Consider the following 20,226-nt stretch of genomic DNA (forward strand, 5'->3'; position numbering starts at 1 on the left):
TAACCGCAGCATGAAGACACGGCATGAACAACAAGAGATCCCATCCCACACGAAACGTCTTCTTCCCTTGTGTGTCCATAGGCTAACACTGGCCAGGCAGCCACTGTACAGAGGACACTACTGTTAGGGGTGGAAACACTTAATGTTTCGGGGGGAGGGGGGGGGCAAGCTAGCCAACAGATGCCTGTACAGGACACCCGAGTGGTGGTCGAACTGTAAGGAACATTGTAATAGCTGGAATGAAATGGTATCATAAACACATGGTTTCCATGTGTTTGGTACCTTTCCATTAATTCCATTCCAGCCATTCAAAAAAGCATTTCCTATGATTTCTTCCTAACACTGCCACCAGTGCTCCATACTCTGTGTTTGTGAGGACTTCTGGTTGTAGCAGCTCGTTCTGTGTTTCAGACATGTGTGACTACTTTGTGAGTAGCAGCTCGCTGTGTTTCAGACATGGGGTTGATTTCAGTTGCTAACTTTTGTCCTTCCTCTCAGGCCTAACTCATAACTAACTCACAACACCTCTGTGTTTTGGGAGGAGCAGCAGAGATGTCAATGTGTTGAGAACTCATAAATCCCAGCCAGAGGCTAACTTCCTGTCTACAACCACCAGTATCACAAACAACAGAATGAATGTATCTTGCCCCAAAGACAAATATCCTGCAGTAGTCAGCCAGTATCGTCATTAACTATAATGTTGTTTTGCCAATTGTCATTAATCTTCCTTAACCTAATCTTGAGTTCTGGTTCATATGAATGACCCGACATCGTTAATATTAAACGGTCTAGTGTGAAAAAACATGCAATTATTACAACCCCATTTCCAAAAAGTTGGGATGCCGTGTAAAATGTCAATAAAAACAGAATGCAATGATGTGCAAATCATTTAAACCCTATATTAAATTGAACATATTGATAAAATAAGTAACTAAATATAAAAGAAATACATCCATACTTTGAATTTGATGCCAGCAACACATTGCAAAAAAGCTGGGGCAGACAAAAGCTGGAGCAACAAAGGTCTGGAAAGGTTGTGTAATGCTAAAAAAACTTGGTAGAATATCACACAACTAATTAGGTAAATTGGCAACAGGTACGTTACATGACTGAGTATTAAAAGATCATTCCAGAGAGGATGGGTCTGTCAGAAGTGAGGATAATACTCTGTGAAAGACTACGCGGGCCAATATTGCAATCATTTGAGAATTATTTCTCTATGTAAAACTGCATTTCTCTATGAAAAAGAGTTTAGGGATCTCATCATCTGCGGTACAAAATATAAGTTTGAGATATCTCTGCATGCAAGGGACAAGGCCGAAAACCAATATTGGATGGCCATGATCTTCGGGCCCACACTGCATTAAAAGTTATTCTGGAAATCACTGTATGGGCTCAGGAACACTTCCAAAAACCATTGTCTGTGGACACAGTACATCGCTGCATCCACAAATGCAAGTTAAAACTCTACCATGCAAAGAAGGAACCATATATAAACCAGATCCAGGACTTTTTCATGGAAGGCCTTGCTTATTTCAGCAAGACAGTGCCAAACCACATTCTGCACACATTACAACAGCATGGATCCGGAGTAAAAGAGTCAAGGTGCTAAACTGGCCTGCCTGCAGTCCAGACCTGACACCCATTGAATAAATGTGGCATATTTTGAAATGAAAAATATGGCAAAGTAGACCCCGAACTGTTGAGCAGCTGAAATCCAATATCAAGCAAGAATGGGAATACATTTCACTTTCAAAACAGCAATTGGTCTCCTCAGTTTCCAAACGCTTACAGAGTGTTGTTAAAAGAAGAGGTGATGCAATACAGTACAGTAGTATACATGTCCCTGTACCCAACTTTGCTGAAATGTGTTGCTGGCATCAAATTAAAAATGGGCATGTATTTTTCCAAAAACAATAACATCTCTCAGTTTAAACATTTGATATGTTGTCTTTGTACTATTTTCAATTAAACATAGGGATAAATGATTTGCACATTATTGCATTTTGTTTTCATTAGCATTTTACACAGCGTCCCAACTTTTTTGGAAAAGGGGTTGTAAAAATTATTTGAGAATAGCTACAGTTAGGTCCGGAAGTAATTGAACATTAATACAAGTTTTGTTATTTTGGCGGTAACCCAAAATATATTCAAGTTACAGTTAAATAATGAATATGGGCTTAAAGCGCAGTCTCTCAGATTGAATTTGAGGGTATTCACATCCAAATTGGAGGACGGGTTTAGGAATCTAAAGCTCTTCAATATGTAGCCCCCGCTTTTTCAAGGGACCAAAAGTTGTCAATTGTCTCAAGCTGTTTCATGGACAGGTGTGGGCTATTCCTTTGTTATTTGTTCATCAATTAAGCACGTAAAAAGTCTGGAGTTGATTCCAGGTGTGGCATTTGCATTTGGAAGCTGTTGCTGTGAACCCACAACATGCGGTCAAATGAGCTCTAAATGCAAGTGAAACAGGCGATCCTTAGGCTGCAAAAGAAAATCCATCAGAGAGATTGCAGGAATATTAGGAGTGGCCAAATCAAACATTTCATATTATATTTTTGTTCAACCCCTTGAATTAAAGCTGAAAGTCTGCACTTTAGCATCTCGGTTGTTTCATTTTAAATCCATTGTGGTGGTGTACAGAGCCAAAATCATGAATATTGTGTCAGTGTCCAAATATTTCCAGACCTAACCATATGTTAATTGATGTTTTGATTGTTAACCTTTCAAAGAAAACCGTGTTCTAACTCCCGAATGTTTTTATTAATGGTAATTCTTTTCCTTACCACAGACGATGCAGAGTCAGGTTTGTATTCTCTAAGCCTCTTGGTGTGGCCTGGTTTCATTGACCATAAAATACATCTGTGATGTGGTAATGTTTAATCAATTAAACTTGAAGGTTAAATAGAATAAATGTACTGTACATGTTGACTTGTTTCTCTGTTAATAAAGGATGGATATGTTATTTTACTTTTCAAAGTTGGTCATGTAAATGGGAGTGTTCAAGTGCATGCTTTTGCATTGTAAGGAGTAAGACGTTTTTCACTGTAAGGTGTATTAATCATTGCGGCTTCTTTTCGTAAGTGTAGTGTCTTATGGGAAACTCAGTCATTTCTTTGTTTGAGACAGTCTGGGCTAGGTTGGCATTCTCCAGGGTAAACATACATATTTCAAGCCTGTGTTATTTTTTTAAAGAAATATATATGATTCCCTGAAAATAAACAGTCTCTCTGATAGTTAAAACAGATGTCCATTGTATGTGTCCTTTCCATTAATACTCCATACCACTGGGTCAAACTCACAGCACTGTTTTTACTGTACACTACCTGGAGCATCATACCGTACCTGGCCATCAATAGTTTCTTGGAAGCACCTTCCCACATATCCATTCTGACGGTTGTGGGGTCTGGAGTGGGCATTGCCGTTCTCTTTGGTGAAGGAGTGTCCATTCCCATACCCATTCTCATGCCTGTGTCCTGTTTCCTCTCTGTGTCCATTGACGTTGCCATTTCCCGGCTGGGAACGCTGCTGAACGGAGTGCGCACCCTCCGCCGTGGTGGGTCTCTGGCCTGGCTTGACCCGAGCTACCTGGTGGATCTGCACTTCAGCCTCGGGGGGATGCTGGATGTGGACATTCACCAGGGATGGGTGTAGAGAGGCTGGACAGACACCAAGAGCACAACACAGTCAGTCAGGCGACATTCTCTACCCTCACACTACCTTGAGCCCGGTCCGGATGGGTACAGGAGAAGAACAGCGTGAATAGCCCTGTATCTGACCTTGCAATAAAAACTGAAATCCAATGCTTCTCCAACAGTGTTCCCAGAAGGCTGTAAATAACTTCTTAAGCCCAAGCCAGTTCTTAACATAATGGAGGTGCAGCATAAACAGAAGAGCACTTAAGACATACTAAAGTTTAATCAAATGATAAAAAATGTATGACCCCAGGCAGGATTAGTGGGAGAGCTGCAGAGCAGTTGGAACACTGAAAACGGTCCCCTTTGTCTCTCTGACACCTGAACACATCCATGTTCAGGATTTACCACGGAATCTTCTGACAGATTCTGACATTCTCTCTCCCAACATACATCAAAGCTCTACAAACAGATCCTGTTTTTCAGAGAGAGAAAGCACGACTGTAGCACAGCCTGGTTAGGGACTCTCTTTTTAATGCAGACAGACAGATTGAGAGACAGACAGATGCCTGCCCTGTGATGTAACAATACACATGTGGTCTCTGTCATTAGATTAGTGTTATAAAGTGAGAGAGAGTTGGAAAAATGGGGAGCGGAATTCAAAGGATCTGAAGAGAGCTTCTGCTTCTACTTACAGCAGGACTAAGAGAAACCAGGACAGAATGATGCAAAAATGCTGTTTATTTCAGCTGCTCTTCGTGGCAGTGGTTAGGCCATTCTCTGGTTCTAATTCACTATACGGTATTCTGTTGATAGAGGAAGCACTGTGTGAACAATATGGGGAATTCCAAAAACCAACCTGTTACACTATGCTGTTGCGATATTCACTGCTGGTCCACGGAGGAAAAGCGCAGCATAGATTCGTACTGGGCTGTTGCACGGCCACAAATGAACCAGTGTTCAAACGGAACCAGAACACAGTTGAAAGTGCATGATGAAATGGATCACATAAAAGAGATTTGAATCACCAGAACTGGAGGAAACAGTTTTTGTACAGGAGCCTGGCTGGGAATGCCCTGGGGTCCTGGCCAGAGACTGAGTCCCCTGTATCCCAGCAAGCCAGACAGACAAACGGCTAGGCAATCACCTTGCTGATTGGACAGCGGCAGGGTGTACATGGAGTAGGAGGAAGAGTTGCGTCTGGCCAGGTTTCCGTCCTTCCGGGTGGGGGTCGCCCTGGCTGGAGGGGGTGCTGGGAGGTGGCAGAACTTCCCTGTGGAGTTGGATGGGCACCAGCACTGGTCCCTTCCAATGCAGCGTCCGCCGTTAAGACAGGGGATCTGACAGAAGACTGCAGGAGAGTAAGCGAGAGAAAGGAAGGGGAGGAAGAAGAAAGGCTAAGGTCATTACCAGAGAAGGAGGTAACCGTCAGCTTTAATTGAGTTGATTTATGCATCTTCATATGCTGGGGTGCGCACACATAATGAAGCAGGCTTTATGTGGCAACTTGTTTTCTCGTTTCAAATAAGCGGCACCCCCACAAGTCGTCAGCTTTAATTGAGTTGATTTATGTGTCCTCATGTGCAGGGGTTCATACTATAATTTAAGAAACTTTATGTGACAACTTGTTTTTTTGCTTTAAAAAGGGCCAGCTCTCAAAGCACCACAGGCACAAATATGGATAGTTCCATTTACAATGGTGTTATGACTGTGTCAACTTGTTTTCTGTAATGTAATGGTCATATAACCGTCACCACATTCACTAGCAGACATCTCATTTGACATGGTTTTATGAAGTTCCAACTTCACCCTGAGGTAAAAACACTTTTCTTATATCATAGCCCTGTATTAAGTCTGCCCCATGATGTGTGTTTGTGTATTCATTTAAACACACATCTTTCAAAACAAAATACGAATATACAGTATGTACTACCATATCTGATACTTTCCTGAAAATAAAACTCTTGTGTACCAAAATAACGGCTTGGATAGAATTTCAAAGGAGCGAGGCAATTGGTTTTCTTGAGCACATAAATCTATTGACTCCCTACCTTGTCTTTGCATATAGTTTGATTTAAACCCTGCAATCTTCCTGCAGTGATGACGAGTTCCTCTTTGACGGGTTGCTTTAACAGCCTTTCTCCTTATCTCTTGGTAGAGGTGCCAATGCTTGAACAGCACATACCTGCTCCATACCAAGATCTACAGAGGACTTTGAACATTAACCTCAACTCAGTCAAACATCAAAGACTGGAACATGAAATGAAAGGCCCAATGAATGGGAATCTTCCAAAGGCAAACAACACATCAGGTTGATTCCCTTTTCGTTCAGTATAAAAATGCTGCAATGTTATACTGTTGGATTGGAAATGGCACAGATGTTTTTAAACACTGATGTTTTGGATACCGTTAAAGGTCAAATATGGGGTGCTAATATTTGATCTGTTTCACATGTATAACTGTGTATGTGTGACACTCCACCTGAGATACCCTAAGAGAGTGGGCTTATGAAAAGGGACATGCCATTAATGATGAAAGAGCTTACTGACCTTGGTCAAAAGCAGATTTGCTCAGGGATTCAAACTAGCAGCCTTTTGACAGACAGGGAGTAGCAAAGAGTGTGGTGCAAAGGGGGACATGAAGCCAGTGTTTCAGCCCACAGAAAGCCTAACCCTAACCCATGATGAAACATGCTGGCAAAAAAGACCCATGAATTCATCTGAATCTGGGGAAGAAGCACTACGCAGCACTAGCTGTAAGGGGCAGGAATTATTCCTCGACAACAACCTGACCTTTTCTTTAACCCACCCCTCAACTCCCTTTACACACATCTATTCAGACACACAGACAGGCAGCGTGATCACATTCATGCATGCGCTGACCCACACACGTCTCAAAAAATGCTTCTCTGCTCCTTGCCCAGTAACATGAGGATTTAGAATAACTATTCAATGGTGTGAGTCCAGGGAGCCCAACAGTGGAATGATGTTATCCACCCAGTTTTAACAGCCCCATGTTGGGAACATAACAACAGCATGACATAACTGTCCGCTGTCCATTTGACATTCCTCAAGGAACACGCACTACAACAACAAAATGCCAGCTTGGCTGTCAAGCATGCTTCCTTTAACAGTCTTTCCACAGATGTTTAAATGATCAGAGATTTCTTTAAAATCAAATCAAATGTAAAAAAAAAAAAAAAAAAAAAAAAACGAATTCCTACTCAGGATCACCCAGAAGTGCCAGGAGAGCATTCTTGAGTATAGGCTCTGGCAGGCCATGGAAGTGTTAGGCGTATGTTAACATGTTCGAAAAACCTATTAATGGGAACGAACATAAATCTGCAAAACAACCTGTTTATCTGTTCAGAACTCAGCCAGTTGCTCCCATGAGGAACTTGTGTTAAGTGTGGGGCGGCAGCTTGTCTGTGCGTGTGTGTGTGGTACAGGCGACCTTCACTTCTAATGACCTAGAGCAGTGACTGAGAGCTGTAATTGTTTGGTAGGGGCTGAGGGGACACTAGGGGACCGTGGCCCCCCCAGTACTGGGTATTGTTCTCCCCCACAGGAGAGGCAGACTACTCCACGGTGTGAGTTTGTAGCAAAGCCTGTGGATAAATATCGGCTTTAACGTAATCCCTATAAAACCCTGCTCACGCTGCTACTCCCTCTCACTTTCACTCGTTTTCTCTCTCTTCATTGCTAGTCAGCATGCTAAATGACTAAGTGTGGTGTAAACCACAAAGAGAACAGGCAAAGATAGCCTTGTTAACCCCCTGCACTGAGATCTGCATTACCACGGGTAGAGAGACCTAGTCTTGCGTGTGTGCCTCCCAAAACCCCCCATTGCTGTAATATACATTGTTCAATTGTTATACTAAATATATGTTGCGACTATTTTTTCCGTTTTGTCATTATCACAAGTTATCAACCAACCTGTGAAATATTTAAAGAAATCTGTTAAGACTCAAGTCAACTAAAAACCCACACTCTCTAGGGCAGTCTCTAGACATGGTCTGGCTGGCTAAGTAACTTTTTACTTCGGCGGCTGGCTAGTTAGAAACCATATCTACACAATAATACCAAAGACAATATCAGCATGGGAAGTAGTAATAGTTATAATGATGATAAATTCTGTAAACTGCAGCATCAATTAATGATCTAAAAAGGTGCCATGCGTAACTTGGTAAAGTTGGTGTTTCTTGCTGAAATCCATCAGAAAGCAGGGTGAAGGAACTGCTTCAAGGGCTTTTCAGATTCAGAAATTTTCAGTCCCACTTTAAACCCTTAAAAAGTAGCCCAATTCTTTGCAGGAATATAGCAGACAGCAAAAACAGCCTGAAGTCTCAGTGCATTGGACTCAACAATGTGCTGCAAGCATTTGGTCCATGCTGACTCGACAACATCACTCAGTCCCAGCAGAGACTTTGTTCATGTGCTCGTGCTGCCAACCTCCTGGCACACCTTAACCCCAGGTGCTCTGCTGGATTGAGATCTGGGGACCGTGTAGGCCTTTGGAGGACACTGAACTCATTGTCATTTTCATGGAACCAGCTTGACATGACACGTGCTTCATGAAGTGTTGCTGGAAAAACGCAATAGAAAACGGGTAGACGGTGGCAATAAAGTAGGATCATGGTCAGCAACCACGCTTTGAGAGGCTGTGGCATTCAAATGATGATCAGTTGGTATCAAGGGGCCTACGGACATTACCATTACACTCCAGAAAAGGGCCACCACCCACACTGACACATGGCAGGATGGGTCCATGGGTTTGTGCTACGGTCATCTTCATGCAGAAATAGAGATTCGTCAGACTGGGCGAACATTTTCAATCTGTAATCGTTCAATTTTGTTTATCGGAAGAATACATAGACTCACCACGACACGTAATCAAACAGATCCCTGCAATTTCAGTCACGGTGAAAAAGGTTATTTTACCCACTAACAGAACATTACTGTCACCTCTCTATATCTGTCTTTGTCCTTGCCTGCCTGAAATTCAGTGTTGACAGCTCTGCCGTGGGAAAGAGTTTATCTATCAGAAGCCCCCCCCCCAGGCTACCATCGGACCTTACAGCAAGACAGAGGAGCGGAGGGAGACCAGGCGAACTGAAAGGGGGGAAACTCACAGAGTCTGAAGCCTTCGGTCTTGGGTTGCTGGTTGTTCTCGCTGTACACCGTAGTGGTGTGGCCCTTCTCGCAGCTGTTCTCGCAGCGGCCACCGTTGCACACCTTCCGACACACCATGGGGGTGAAGACGATCTTAATGCGGTCCAGGCCGGAGGTGAGGTTAGCCCCTGGAGCACAGAGACACACGAGGAACTGTGTGAGCATGAGCGGCACTGTGCTGAGGAAAAGCTGCATCCTTAATGGGTCAAAGAGAGACAGAGTCGCCTGGCCAGCCCCAGCAGAAGGTTTATATGAGTGTGAGTGTGTTTGGAAGTGTGTCTGGGTGTTTATCCGTGCGTGTGCCAGCGACTGGGCCGTGGCATGGTGCTTCTGAGGGGAGGACATGTCACCGGGCATGTCTGTGGTGGGAAAGACAAGCCAATTAAAGAGACTTTCCAGATGATTCGCATACTTTCTAGTGCAGTGTGTGTGCTTGCTGTCCCTGAAATGGCGAGGGGCTGAAGCACATTGGCTGGAATTTGAATTGCTTTGACTGGCCCACAAAGGAAAAGACTTGGGGAAATGGAAATCCACAGATTCCAAAACAGGTTTGCAAGGTTTTTGAGTCCAATTAAGGTAAGGCGGTAGTTCTGCTCATATATAATGTATGTATGCAGTACACATGAGCACACTGACTCAAACCGTGGGGTATAAAGTTCTGGAAAATCTCTTTAGCATGGGGCTGGCGTCCAGACCTTTGTCATTGGGAAAAGCTGTGTGGGATATGTGAGCAAACGTTGTGTGAAGCTGCTCAACACCCATTGCCCTGGTAAAATGTTAAAACAAGATAAACTTGGTCAGCAGGCAGCCACACAGAGGCCACTGTTCTGTTCTGTTATTTTCTGATTGGAGAGGGGAGGGGTGGGTCGTGAAACGTGTGTGTTTCTGAGGTTTTCTGGCGGTCTGTCGCAGTGGGGCCTGTCATGGGGGAGAGGTGACAGTGAGGTGCCCCCCCCCCCTCCTACCACCTCTCTCTGTCTTCGGGGAGGGAGCTGGGCTGTCCTGTGTTTGCACACTGCCGACCCTCCAGAGCTGAGAGCAGAGACGGCCAACCCCCCAAGGCACACAGCTGGGATCTCAAAAGCCTGTTGCTTGCGTGTTGTAAACCACAGTGAGGGAGGGAGAAAGCCAACAGCGCCTAAGGAAAATCTAACGCTCCATTCAGTAAAGACAGTCACTAACTGTACGTGTGTGTGTGTGTGTGTTTATGTTCAACAAGTCATTGGTATTTCTTTAAATTGTTTTTTAAAGATTGTTAAAAACAGTGGTCATTACCTGCTGCCCCCCCTGCACTATAGCCTTGTCCATTTGTAATGCCGTTGGTGGTGGCTCTATGGCCGTTATGTGGGGGTCCATTCCCGTGTGTGCTCCCATTAGGCAAGGCGTTGGAGGTGATGGGTCCACTGGATGACTGGTATCGTTTGACAGTCCGAGACATCCCAGTCTGCTGGGGAGACGACAGGTTGGGCTGTCCCCTCACATGGGTCCTGGGAACGAGATCGACAACATATAAACCTCTTCCTGAACACCAAAACCTACAAACCTGTCCCTGAACACCAGAACCAATAAAACTCTCCCGTAAAACCCGAACCTATAAACGTCTCCTTCAACACCAGAACCCTTGAAACCTCTCCCTCAACACCACGACCAATGAACCTCTTCCCTCAACACCATGACCAATAAACCTCTTCCCTCAACACCACGACCAAATAAACTTCTCCCTCCACACCAATCACTAAAAATACGCCAGCAACATTCAGAAAACCAACATGTAGACCGTACACACGAGTTTGAAGGTCGCATTGTACATAGCATTATGTCTCCATTCCTGTAAACGAATCGGCAATATCCGATGCTGCTTAACCTCCATGGTAATACACTGAAATCTGTTGTACGTCAGATAAACATGCGCATAGCTAGTTGACAGAAGACCATTTTTAGGCATTGCCAAATATACCACCAGTAACCATTGATTAAAGGAAAAATAAAGCAGCTAGCCATTTGGGGAACGATTTCACTTTGGACCCATATGCATGTGTGTGTGTATCTTTGTGTGTTTATCACTACAGAATCAGATGTATAACAACCCAAGGCAAATTTGGAATATATTTTGGCATTTCTCAGGCATGAAAACGGCGATTTTAGGCTTGGAGTTAAGGTTAAAATATTATGTGGTTTGGAATTAAATAAATAAAAAGGTCCTCATAAGTATAACAACAAGTGTGTGTGAGGGTTGTCTGTGCGTTTGCATGCGTGCATTAGGGGCTATAGCCCAGATGTTAGAACAAGTATTTAAAGTCAGGCAAGTGGGAAAAATCTTCTGGCTGGTTATGTTGTAAGCATTTTATTCGGGCTCATTACAAACACAGCAGTGTGCAGGGAGAAGCTGAGCTCATGTGAGAGCTGTGGACCAGGCGTGTGTCTGCCCTGTCAGTTCCCTCCACCTGAGCCCTGTGGGCAGCATTATGCCTAGAATGGGAATAACTTCCCCCCCAAGACACCTGCATCCCACTGGCCGGCTGCAACAAACAACACCCTGGTACACGGACGACAACACCCTGGTACACGGGCGACAACACCCTGGTACAAGGGCGACAACACCCTGGTACATGGGCGACAACACCCTGGTACACGGGCGACAACACCCTGGTACAAGGGCGACCACACCCTGGTACAAGGGCGACAACACCCTGGTACACGGGCAACCACACCCTGGTACACGGGTGACAACTACCTGGTACAAGAGCGATCACACCCTGGTACACTGGCGACAACACCCTGGAACACATTAGTTGGCATTGTCATTGGTAACTTACATGTTTACAAAAATGAAAAAAAGGCAAATAAATAAAATAAAAAATGCCTTGCTAGAATTGGTCTTTCTGTTCTGTTTACCACATGAACGTAAACTGGATGACCATAGGTCATGAGCTATGGTCATGAGCTTTGGGTCATGACCGAAAGGACAAGATCCCGGATACAGGCGGCCGAAATGAGCTTTCTCCGCATGGTGGCTGGGCGTTCCCTTAGAGATAGGGTGAGAAGCTCGGTCACCCGGGAGGAGCTCGGAGTAGAGCCGCTGCTCCTCCACATCGAGAGGGGTCAGCTGAGGTGGCTTGGGCATCTGTTTCGGATGCCTCCGGAACGCCTTCCAGGGAAGGTGTTCCGGTCCCGTCCCACCGGGAGGAGACCCCGGGGAAGACCTAGGACACGCTGGAGGGACTATGTCTCCCGGCTGGCCTGGGAACGCCTCGGTGTCCCCCCGGAAGAGCTGGAAGAAGTGTCTGGGGAGAGGGAAGTCTGGGCATCCCTGCTTAGACTGCTGCCCCCGCGACCCGGCCCCGGATGAAGCGGAAGAAGATGATGATGACGTAAACTGGATACAGTGCGCTTCCTAACTGCGATGTGAACAAGCACTAGTGTACTGTAGATACTTAGGGCCTATGGCTTTCTACAGGTGGCAAATCTTTAATTTTGGGGGGTTTTCATAGTTTATCAGAGATAAATGCTTATGCTGCACCTTATTTAACTAACAGTATTGTTGCTTTTAAAGTGTATTATAAATGATCATGAAAAATTCTCCTGAGAATGGTTTATGCCAGGTCAGGGCAAATCCTTTAAACATTCTGCTGCTTCACACTTTTTATATTGGATATCAGGTCCACTATCTGATATGGATGTCCCGATAGTATATATTATTAAAAAATATATTCCCACGTATTTTCAAGATTATGAGATCTTCACCGTGGCAGAGCACTATTTTTTGCAGGGATTAACCTCGGCAGAAAATTCATAACAGTATATCTGTCAGATAGATAACCTTTGAGAAAGTCTCATGAACCCGACAAAACAAATCATATACATATACAAATCATTAAGAGACCACTGCACCTTTTTCTTTCCTTTCCAAAAAAGTCGAAAAGGAAAGTTTTGAGTGAGGAACAGAAGCGTTCAATTTGCTGTGGTCTCTTGATTTTAACCCTTCTGTTCCTCACTCAAAATCTTCCTTTTCAACTTTTTTGGAAAGGAAAGAAAAAGATGCATTTCAATAAATATAGTAAAAAATATACAAATATTGAATGTCAGTAACTAGCATCCAGTGCTCCCAAGTTTTTTATGTGGTCATTTTATGATTAATAACCACACAAACACAAACACACACACCACCTCAGCTCTAATGAGCAGCTCAAGCCTCAGCATGTTACTCTATTCAGTCCACATTCCTGCTGCCAGCATCACGTGACACAAAAAGACGAAATGGAGACCAACCGTATATGATAACGGTCCTATGTTGCGTCATGTTTCATAAAGACAACGTGAAGTTAGCTGCCAACTGTATACCGGGTTGTTCCCGACACTCCTAGAGGCCCTATCTGTAGGAAATTACATTGGGGAAACAAAAGGTGCTTATACTGTATCAGTCATTAATCAGCCGGGCGCTGGAGTAGGACAGAGGTGCATGGCGGTACCGTGGTCAGCCCAGGTCACGATGGGTTTTTTCCGCTCCTGAGTGTGTGACACATACCCTGCATGCATCCTGCCTCATTTCCTGGGCCAGGCCAGATGTTTCACTCGCAATCGCAAACTGTTTCCTCGCAGAATGACGTCACGGCTGCCCTCTCAGCCTGTAGATGGGGAGTTGAATAGGCAGCTCATTCTGCATGTTTGATGTAATCATTAGGGTCGTTCCATGAAACTAGCGCCTTTTGCATCCCTGTGATATTGTTAGTACCTTTTAATATAGTCCAAATAAAGGATTGTACAAATATTTGTTACAAGAATATAAAAGTGCCAAAATTTAGCATTTTTACATCCCACTGTGAACCATGACTTTTAGGAAGGTAGTAATCCACTTTACAATTTTGTAATTTTTTCCAATGCTATAATGCCATATTTATTTTGTATTCTACAGTATGTCATTTCATGTAATTTCAGATTATTATTATTTACAGTATTTAATATTTTCCTCATTTTGAGGTCAACTATGTCAGGGGAACAACATTTTGAAAAGAAAAAAATCTTTATTTTGTATAGCCAAATATGAAAATAAAAAAGTAGAAAATATAAAAACACAGACAGTGATGGAGGCATATATAAAAATTCCCTACCCTTTGACTAAATACTGTAATGTAAACTTAGAGTTGTTTTTCCTTTCATCCTACTCTATGACGTCACATACAAGTATTTCCATCCAGCTAATTAAAATTAAGACGAAAAATGGCAAAACTAAGCTTTAGAAGGCACTTACTATAGAATGTTTTACTTAACCACTTGATGTTTTTTAAGTTACACTTGTGGAATGACCCATGATTACTCCAAGGAGTTGGGATGATTCCCTAGCCCGGGCCTGTTATGGGTGGATGAAATGCAATTTCAAGGTCTCTTTGGTAAGATTAAGTGAGACATACTTCAATGAGAGACAGAAAAAAAATCTGCATTAAATGCTATGCCATGCCATTGTAATTAAATAGGTATTTGCAATGATAAGGAGGGCCACATTATAATCATGGTGATGAGGGCAGACAACAGTATGGAATGATTGAATTAGTGGAAACACATTTATTGAATTTTCCTTCTACCATCCAATATAGAAATACATCCATGTGCTCCTGAATTCCCTGGTTGCTCTTAGAGGGCTGTAAATAAGACTACACGGAAAACACACAACTGAACAACTCATTACCAATTTAACTGTCCCCAACTTCATTAGACCCAATTGAGTATTTGAGTTTAGGGGTCATGTGAGACCAAAAATTCACGTTCACCCATCTGAGGCAAACTTAGAAACATCTGAGTGCCACACTATGACCATGTGTGTATGCATGCAATTGGTGAAGTGGTCAGTGGCATGTGTTATCTTATTCTGATTTACCATTTCTTACCTCATACATTTACCAGAGTGAGAATGCACTGCAGTTAACACAGCAGGGACACAAGATCTAGGCTATCCAATCCCTGCATTTTCTTTCCAATTATGGGAACCAAGTAACAGTAAAGAAGTTATAATTGTGCGATCTCAGAGGACCTTAACAACATACAAGATCAGTTCAAAGAGCAGGGATGATAACTACTGATAGCAGGGAAGTGAGAATCATGGATTGGCAGTGACTACTTCGGTTCATAAATCCAAATATTGCATGTTGGAGACTAATCTAAATGTTCATGTAATCACTCATCATTGTAATAGTCTAGTTGCTGGGTGGAAAACACATTGGACCCCGTCCAAAGCATTACACTGTAGGCCTCCAATTGTTTTGGCACAGGGTTTTAATACATCTTCAAACCAATGACAGCAATACTACATAGTAACAACCAGTCTTGTATAAACTGACAAGCAATGTGATTGGCTAGTCCTGACGTGAAATTCGACAGTAAGAAAGAGATGGATCCTGGGCAAATTAGGGTGCAGTATTTCCCCATGCTGATAGTACGGCCCAAGTAAAACAAAGAAAGAACCAAAAACTGTCCAAGACAGTTAAAAAAAAAATTAAGAGAAAAGAAACCATATCAAATCTAATGGCTGTTTGCTGACTCAGAATCACAATAATAAGTTCCCAATGCTTCTGTTGTAACATTCTGTAAGGCAGCTTTGTGGCTGCAAGGAACAGCCATATACGGTGGGGTGGGGGGGTTCTCAAAACAGATGACTTCCTAACAACTTAGTACTTTTAAATGTGTTGTTTCTGCTAGTGGTGTTTGTCTGTTAGGCTAGCCGCAGGCTGTGTTTGCTTCATCTGACGATCCCAGTTCCAACCGAGCACAACTCTCCTCTACTCAGAACCAGTTTTCCGGTAACTGTTTACATGTAGATTCATCCTCACAGGCCTACCGCACAATGGCAACATGGGAAAGGAAACATGCAAGGTGTATCCACAGCTCTGTGGATATGTTCTCTATGACATTCCTAATTAATTCAACACAGGTTTGGTGACACTCCTGTATCAGAAATGAATGTTTTTCAAAATGAAGCTTCTCCTATCCACCATGCTATTCTGTACTGACGACACTCATTGCCATAAGATTGACTAACTCTAGTTGAATAGAAATGTAAGTCACCCTTAAATGAATGTATCAACATGTGTTCAAATGTATGAATATACATTATTTAGTTCACTGCAAGCACTAGTGCCAGCCCTAACAGTAGCATCTTCCAAAACAATGTCTCATCACTGCTAATGAACATTAACACTACGTGATAAATTTGTGATTCAAATCCCAGTATGAATGTAAATACCAGTAATGTGTTTCATTAGAATGTCAGATGGCCTGAAGAGAATCACGTGGCTTATATGCAAAACTGTTTCATTTAGCTATGTACTGCTTGACCCTGGAAATACAAAAAATAAATTAAAAAAATCTAGCTTTGTTTGAAAATATTGTACTTAGGAACCTCGTCTAATGGCTTTGCTTTGGCTAGTGGGTTGAAGCCTGACGCACAATATAGACTGATTTGAAGACTGTCTGGATGTTGGAAAAGGCCATTTGGCTTTGCATCGACTGTCTAAACAAGGCTGTCTGACAGCAGGCTGTCTGGCACGGCCGTCTCTGTCTGGATCTCACCACCACAGCACACTGCCCAGTGCACAGAGGCCCAACACCCACACTGCCTCTTTTGTAGAGACCTGACATTAGCCTCACATTAAATTTGACCCCAAGGGAGGTAGAGTGGCACGCCTGCTCAGCTAATCTATAATGCTTTATTCTGATCACCAAAAGAACATCTCACACAAAAATAACATAGGTGGTACCAGTTAATCTCATTAGAAGAACATGCAAGTGAGAGAACTTCACTTTGCTGCTGAAGATTTAATATGTAGATCAACTAATTTGGAAGAACAACATAGACCTGGCATATTGGCTAAATGTTAATGATTTGAACAGATTGTGGCTTGAAAATTGTAGTACTCAGACAATGAAAACACCCTTTCTGGCAATTGAAGTACAGATGATTTATGAGAGTATTGTGAGAATGCACTTCAAGAGTTAACTGCGAAAGCCTTTACCATAAAGCAGCAAGGCATTTTCAAATAAGGTTAAAATAAATAGTATGATTTAAATGCATCTACACAAATTACAAATAAGACACAATGAAATTGTTTATTTCTCAATAAAAATGTATATACATGCAGCATACACTGAATGGGTAAGTGTGTCCCAACCTCCCATTCTTCTGACTGGTACATTATAAAATACACATATAAATAAACATAAACATACATACAGTATTTCACAAAAGTGAGTACACCCCTCACATTTCTGTAAATATTTGATTATATCTTGTCATGTGACAACAATGAAGAAATGACACTTTGCTACAATGTAAAGTAGTGAGTGTACAGCTTGTATAACAGTGTAAATTTGCTGTCCCCTCAAAATAACACAACACACAACCGTTACTGTCTAAACCGCTGGCAACAAAAGTGAGTACACCCCTAAGTGAAAATGGCCAAATTGGGCCACCATCATTTTCCAGCACTGCCTTAACCCTCTTAGGCATGGAGTTCACCAGAGCTTCACAGGTTGCCACTGGAGTCCTCTTCCACTCCTCCATGACGACATAGCGGAGCTGGTGGATGTTAGAGACCTTGCGCTCATCAACCTTCCGTTTGAGGGTGCCCCACAGATGCTCAATAGGGTTTAGGTCTGGAGACATGCTTGGCCAGTCCATCACCTTCACCTTCAGCTTCTTTAGCAAGGCAGTGGTCATCTTGGAAGTGTGTTTGGGGTTGTTATCATGTTGGAATACTGCCCTGCGGCCCAATCTCTGAAGGGAGGGGATCATGCTCTGCTTCAGTATGTCACAGTACATGTTGGCTTTCATGGTTCCCTCAATGAACTGCAGCTCTCCAGTGCCGGCAGCACTCATGCAGCCCCAGACCATGACACTCCCACCACCATGCTTGACTGTAGGCAAGACAAACTTTTCTTTGCACTCCTAACCTGGTTGACGCCACACACGCTTCACACCATCTGAACCAAATATGTTCATCTTGGTTTCATCAGACCACAGGAAATTGTTCCAGTAATCCATGTCCTTAGTCTGCTTGTCTTCAGCAAACTGTTTTCAGCAAACTGTTACTACCTTCTGGGACGACAGCCATGCAGACCAATTTGATGCAGTGTGCGGCGTATGGTCTGAGCACTGACAGGCTGACCCCCCCACCCCTTCAACTTCTGCAGCAATGCTGGCAGCACTGATATGTCTATTTCCCAAAGACAACCTCTGGATATGACGCTGAGCAAGTGCACACAACTTTTTTGGTCGACCATGGCGAGGCCTGTTCTGAGTGGAACCTGCCCTGTTAAACCACTGTACGGTCTTGGCCACTGTGCTGCAGCTCAGTTTCAGGTTATTGGCAATCTTATTATAGCCTAGGCCATCTTTATGTAGAGCAACAATTCTTTTTTTCAGATCCTCAGAGAGTTCGTTGCCATGAGGTGCCATGTTGAACTTCCAGTGACCAGTATGAGGGAGTGTGAGAGCGATGACACCAAATGTAACACACCTGCTCCCCATTCACACCTGAGACCTTGTAACACTAATGAGTCACATGACACTGGGGAAGGAAAATGGCTAATTGGTCCCAATTTGGACATTTTCACTGCGGGGTGTGCTCACTTTTGTTGCCAGCAGTTTAGACATTAATGGCTGTGTGTTTAGCTATTTTGAGGGGACAGCAGAGTTACCCTGTTAATCAAGCTATACACTCACTACTTTACATTGTAGCAAAGTGTAATTTGTTCAGTGTTGTCACATGAAAAGATATACTCAAATATTTACAAAAATGTGAGGGGTGCACTCACTTTTTTGAGATACTGTACATATATGCACACACACACACACACACACACACACACACATACATACACGCACATATATAGCTCCGGGAAAATAGTTCCTCACTCAAAACCTTCCTTTTAGAATTTTTGGAAAGGAAAGAAAAAGGTGCAGTGGTCTCTTAATTTATTCCGGAGATGTATATATATATATATATATATATATATATATATATATATATATATATATAATCAAAAGGAGAAAAATTATATTCAAGAGCATCTGGCCAGCAGAGTTTTCCAATGCCAAAATACCTCTGAAAGAATGAAACAATTCAGCATGGGCATTAACGAGCATGTCTACATTGTTAAAAGGTTCTCAAGTGAAGGACATGTTTTCAACAGACGATAATTCAGGTGAAGTGCAAAGAGCATTCACAGACTGTCATATGCATGATTCGTCATTGAGCCATGTAGACCTTGAAAAAGGGCCCTGGAGGTGTTATTCAAATACAGTGCAGTGCTTGAAGAAAGCATACACACAGCTCAGGCATTATTGATTAACTTCACAATCACACTGTCATGTCGTGGCATGGCAGGTGAGATCCAACACCCTCTCTCCCTCATTTGGAGCACGGACCCCTGCCCTTATTTAAGTTCCCTGTTGTCTTCCCATGCGTCTTGTCGGCCATTATTTGGTTTTCATTCCTTTGTCTGTTGTTCTGGTTCTGTTACATTTTAGTTTTGTTATAGAAGTCCTCTGTTCTCCCTGCACCTGTGTCCTGCCTTAACAATATCAAACACAGGTCACAAGTTATTTGGCCTCCATCTGTGTGAAAACTGAGAGATTTCCATGGATTTTCCAGGATGAAATTAACAGTTATGTTAGATTCTCTCTGTTAAGTAGTAAATTGCTAAGCAAATGCTACATGACTAACAAAGCTTTCAAAATAACTATGGGACACATTTTTGAAGACAGATCAGAGGATGGGTATACAAACATTTTCAAAGCCTTTTATATTTCTTTGAGAACTGTAGCAATGATAATAAAAAAGTGGAAGGTGTATGGCACCACCAAGACCCTGCCTAGATCAGGTCATCCCTCCAGGATGGATGACTTAACATTTAAGACTGATCGGAGATGGTACTAAAAGAACAAAGGTAACCTTGACAGTCTATATGGTGAAGAATGGTCAAAGTGGGCATATGAAAACAATATCCATGAACTACACAAATCTGGCCCAGTAGAGTGGCAAGGCAGAGGCCACAACTCAAGAAAGCACTTCAAAAATGCATGGAACAATGTTCAGAAAAGTCCTTGAGGAAAACCTGCTGCACTCAACAATCTTGAAACTGGGATGGATGTTCATGTTTCAGCTTGACAATGACTGGAAACTCACAGCTCCAAAGTTCCAGTGGAATGGCTAAGATGTAAAAATCGAAAGGTCTTTAAGTGGCCCAGTCAGAGCCCAACCTAAATCCCAAAATGTTGGCATGTCTTGAAGATTGCTGTCCATCAATTCTCCTCTTAATTGAGCTTGAACAGATCTGTAAAGAATGTTTGTCAAATAACAGTAGACACTTATCCCATTATAATCAAATGTAACAACTTGAAATAAAACTGTAAAGGAAGGTGAGTAGAT

At 42.9% G+C, this 20,226-nt stretch overlaps 2 protein-coding genes across 6 annotated transcripts in view; one reads left to right on the forward strand and one right to left on the reverse strand.

The window, feature by feature from the left end:
* The window catches only part of LOC105015695 (latent-transforming growth factor beta-binding protein 2), a 112,475-nt gene that overhangs the window by 54,277 nt on the left and 37,972 nt on the right, over positions 1 to 20,226 (reverse strand). For 2 of the 3 annotated variants that reach the window (XM_010879027.4, XM_010879026.4), the window contains exons 4-7: positions 10,082 to 10,293; positions 8,767 to 8,934; positions 4,783 to 4,986; positions 3,346 to 3,659 (exon numbers count right to left, since the gene is read on the reverse strand). In XM_010879027.4, coding sequence (XP_010877329.3) covers positions 3,346 to 3,659; positions 4,783 to 4,986; positions 8,767 to 8,934; positions 10,082 to 10,293 — 898 coding nt within the window. The remainder of the gene's footprint in view (positions 1 to 3,345; positions 3,660 to 4,782; positions 4,987 to 8,766; positions 8,935 to 10,081; positions 10,294 to 20,226) is intronic. The other variant, XM_020054289.3, reaches the window with a different exon arrangement.
* LOC105015694 (sine oculis-binding protein homolog) overlaps positions 8,852 to 20,226 on the forward strand; it is a 55,018-nt gene continuing 43,643 nt past the window's right edge. The window contains exon 1 of one of the 3 annotated variants that reach the window (XM_020054291.1): positions 8,852 to 8,921. In XM_020054291.1, the coding sequence (XP_019909850.1) occupies positions 8,883 to 8,921 (39 nt within the window). In that variant the 5' untranslated portion in view covers positions 8,852 to 8,882. Of the gene's footprint in view, positions 9,383 to 20,226 lie in introns of all 3 variants that reach the window. The other 2 variants (XR_002197923.2, XM_020054290.2) reach the window with 2 other exon arrangements.

Source organism: Esox lucius, chromosome 15 (assembly GCF_011004845.1).
Source record: "Esox lucius isolate fEsoLuc1 chromosome 15, fEsoLuc1.pri, whole genome shotgun sequence".
Classification (NCBI taxonomy): Eukaryota; Metazoa; Chordata; class Actinopteri; order Esociformes; family Esocidae; genus Esox; species Esox lucius.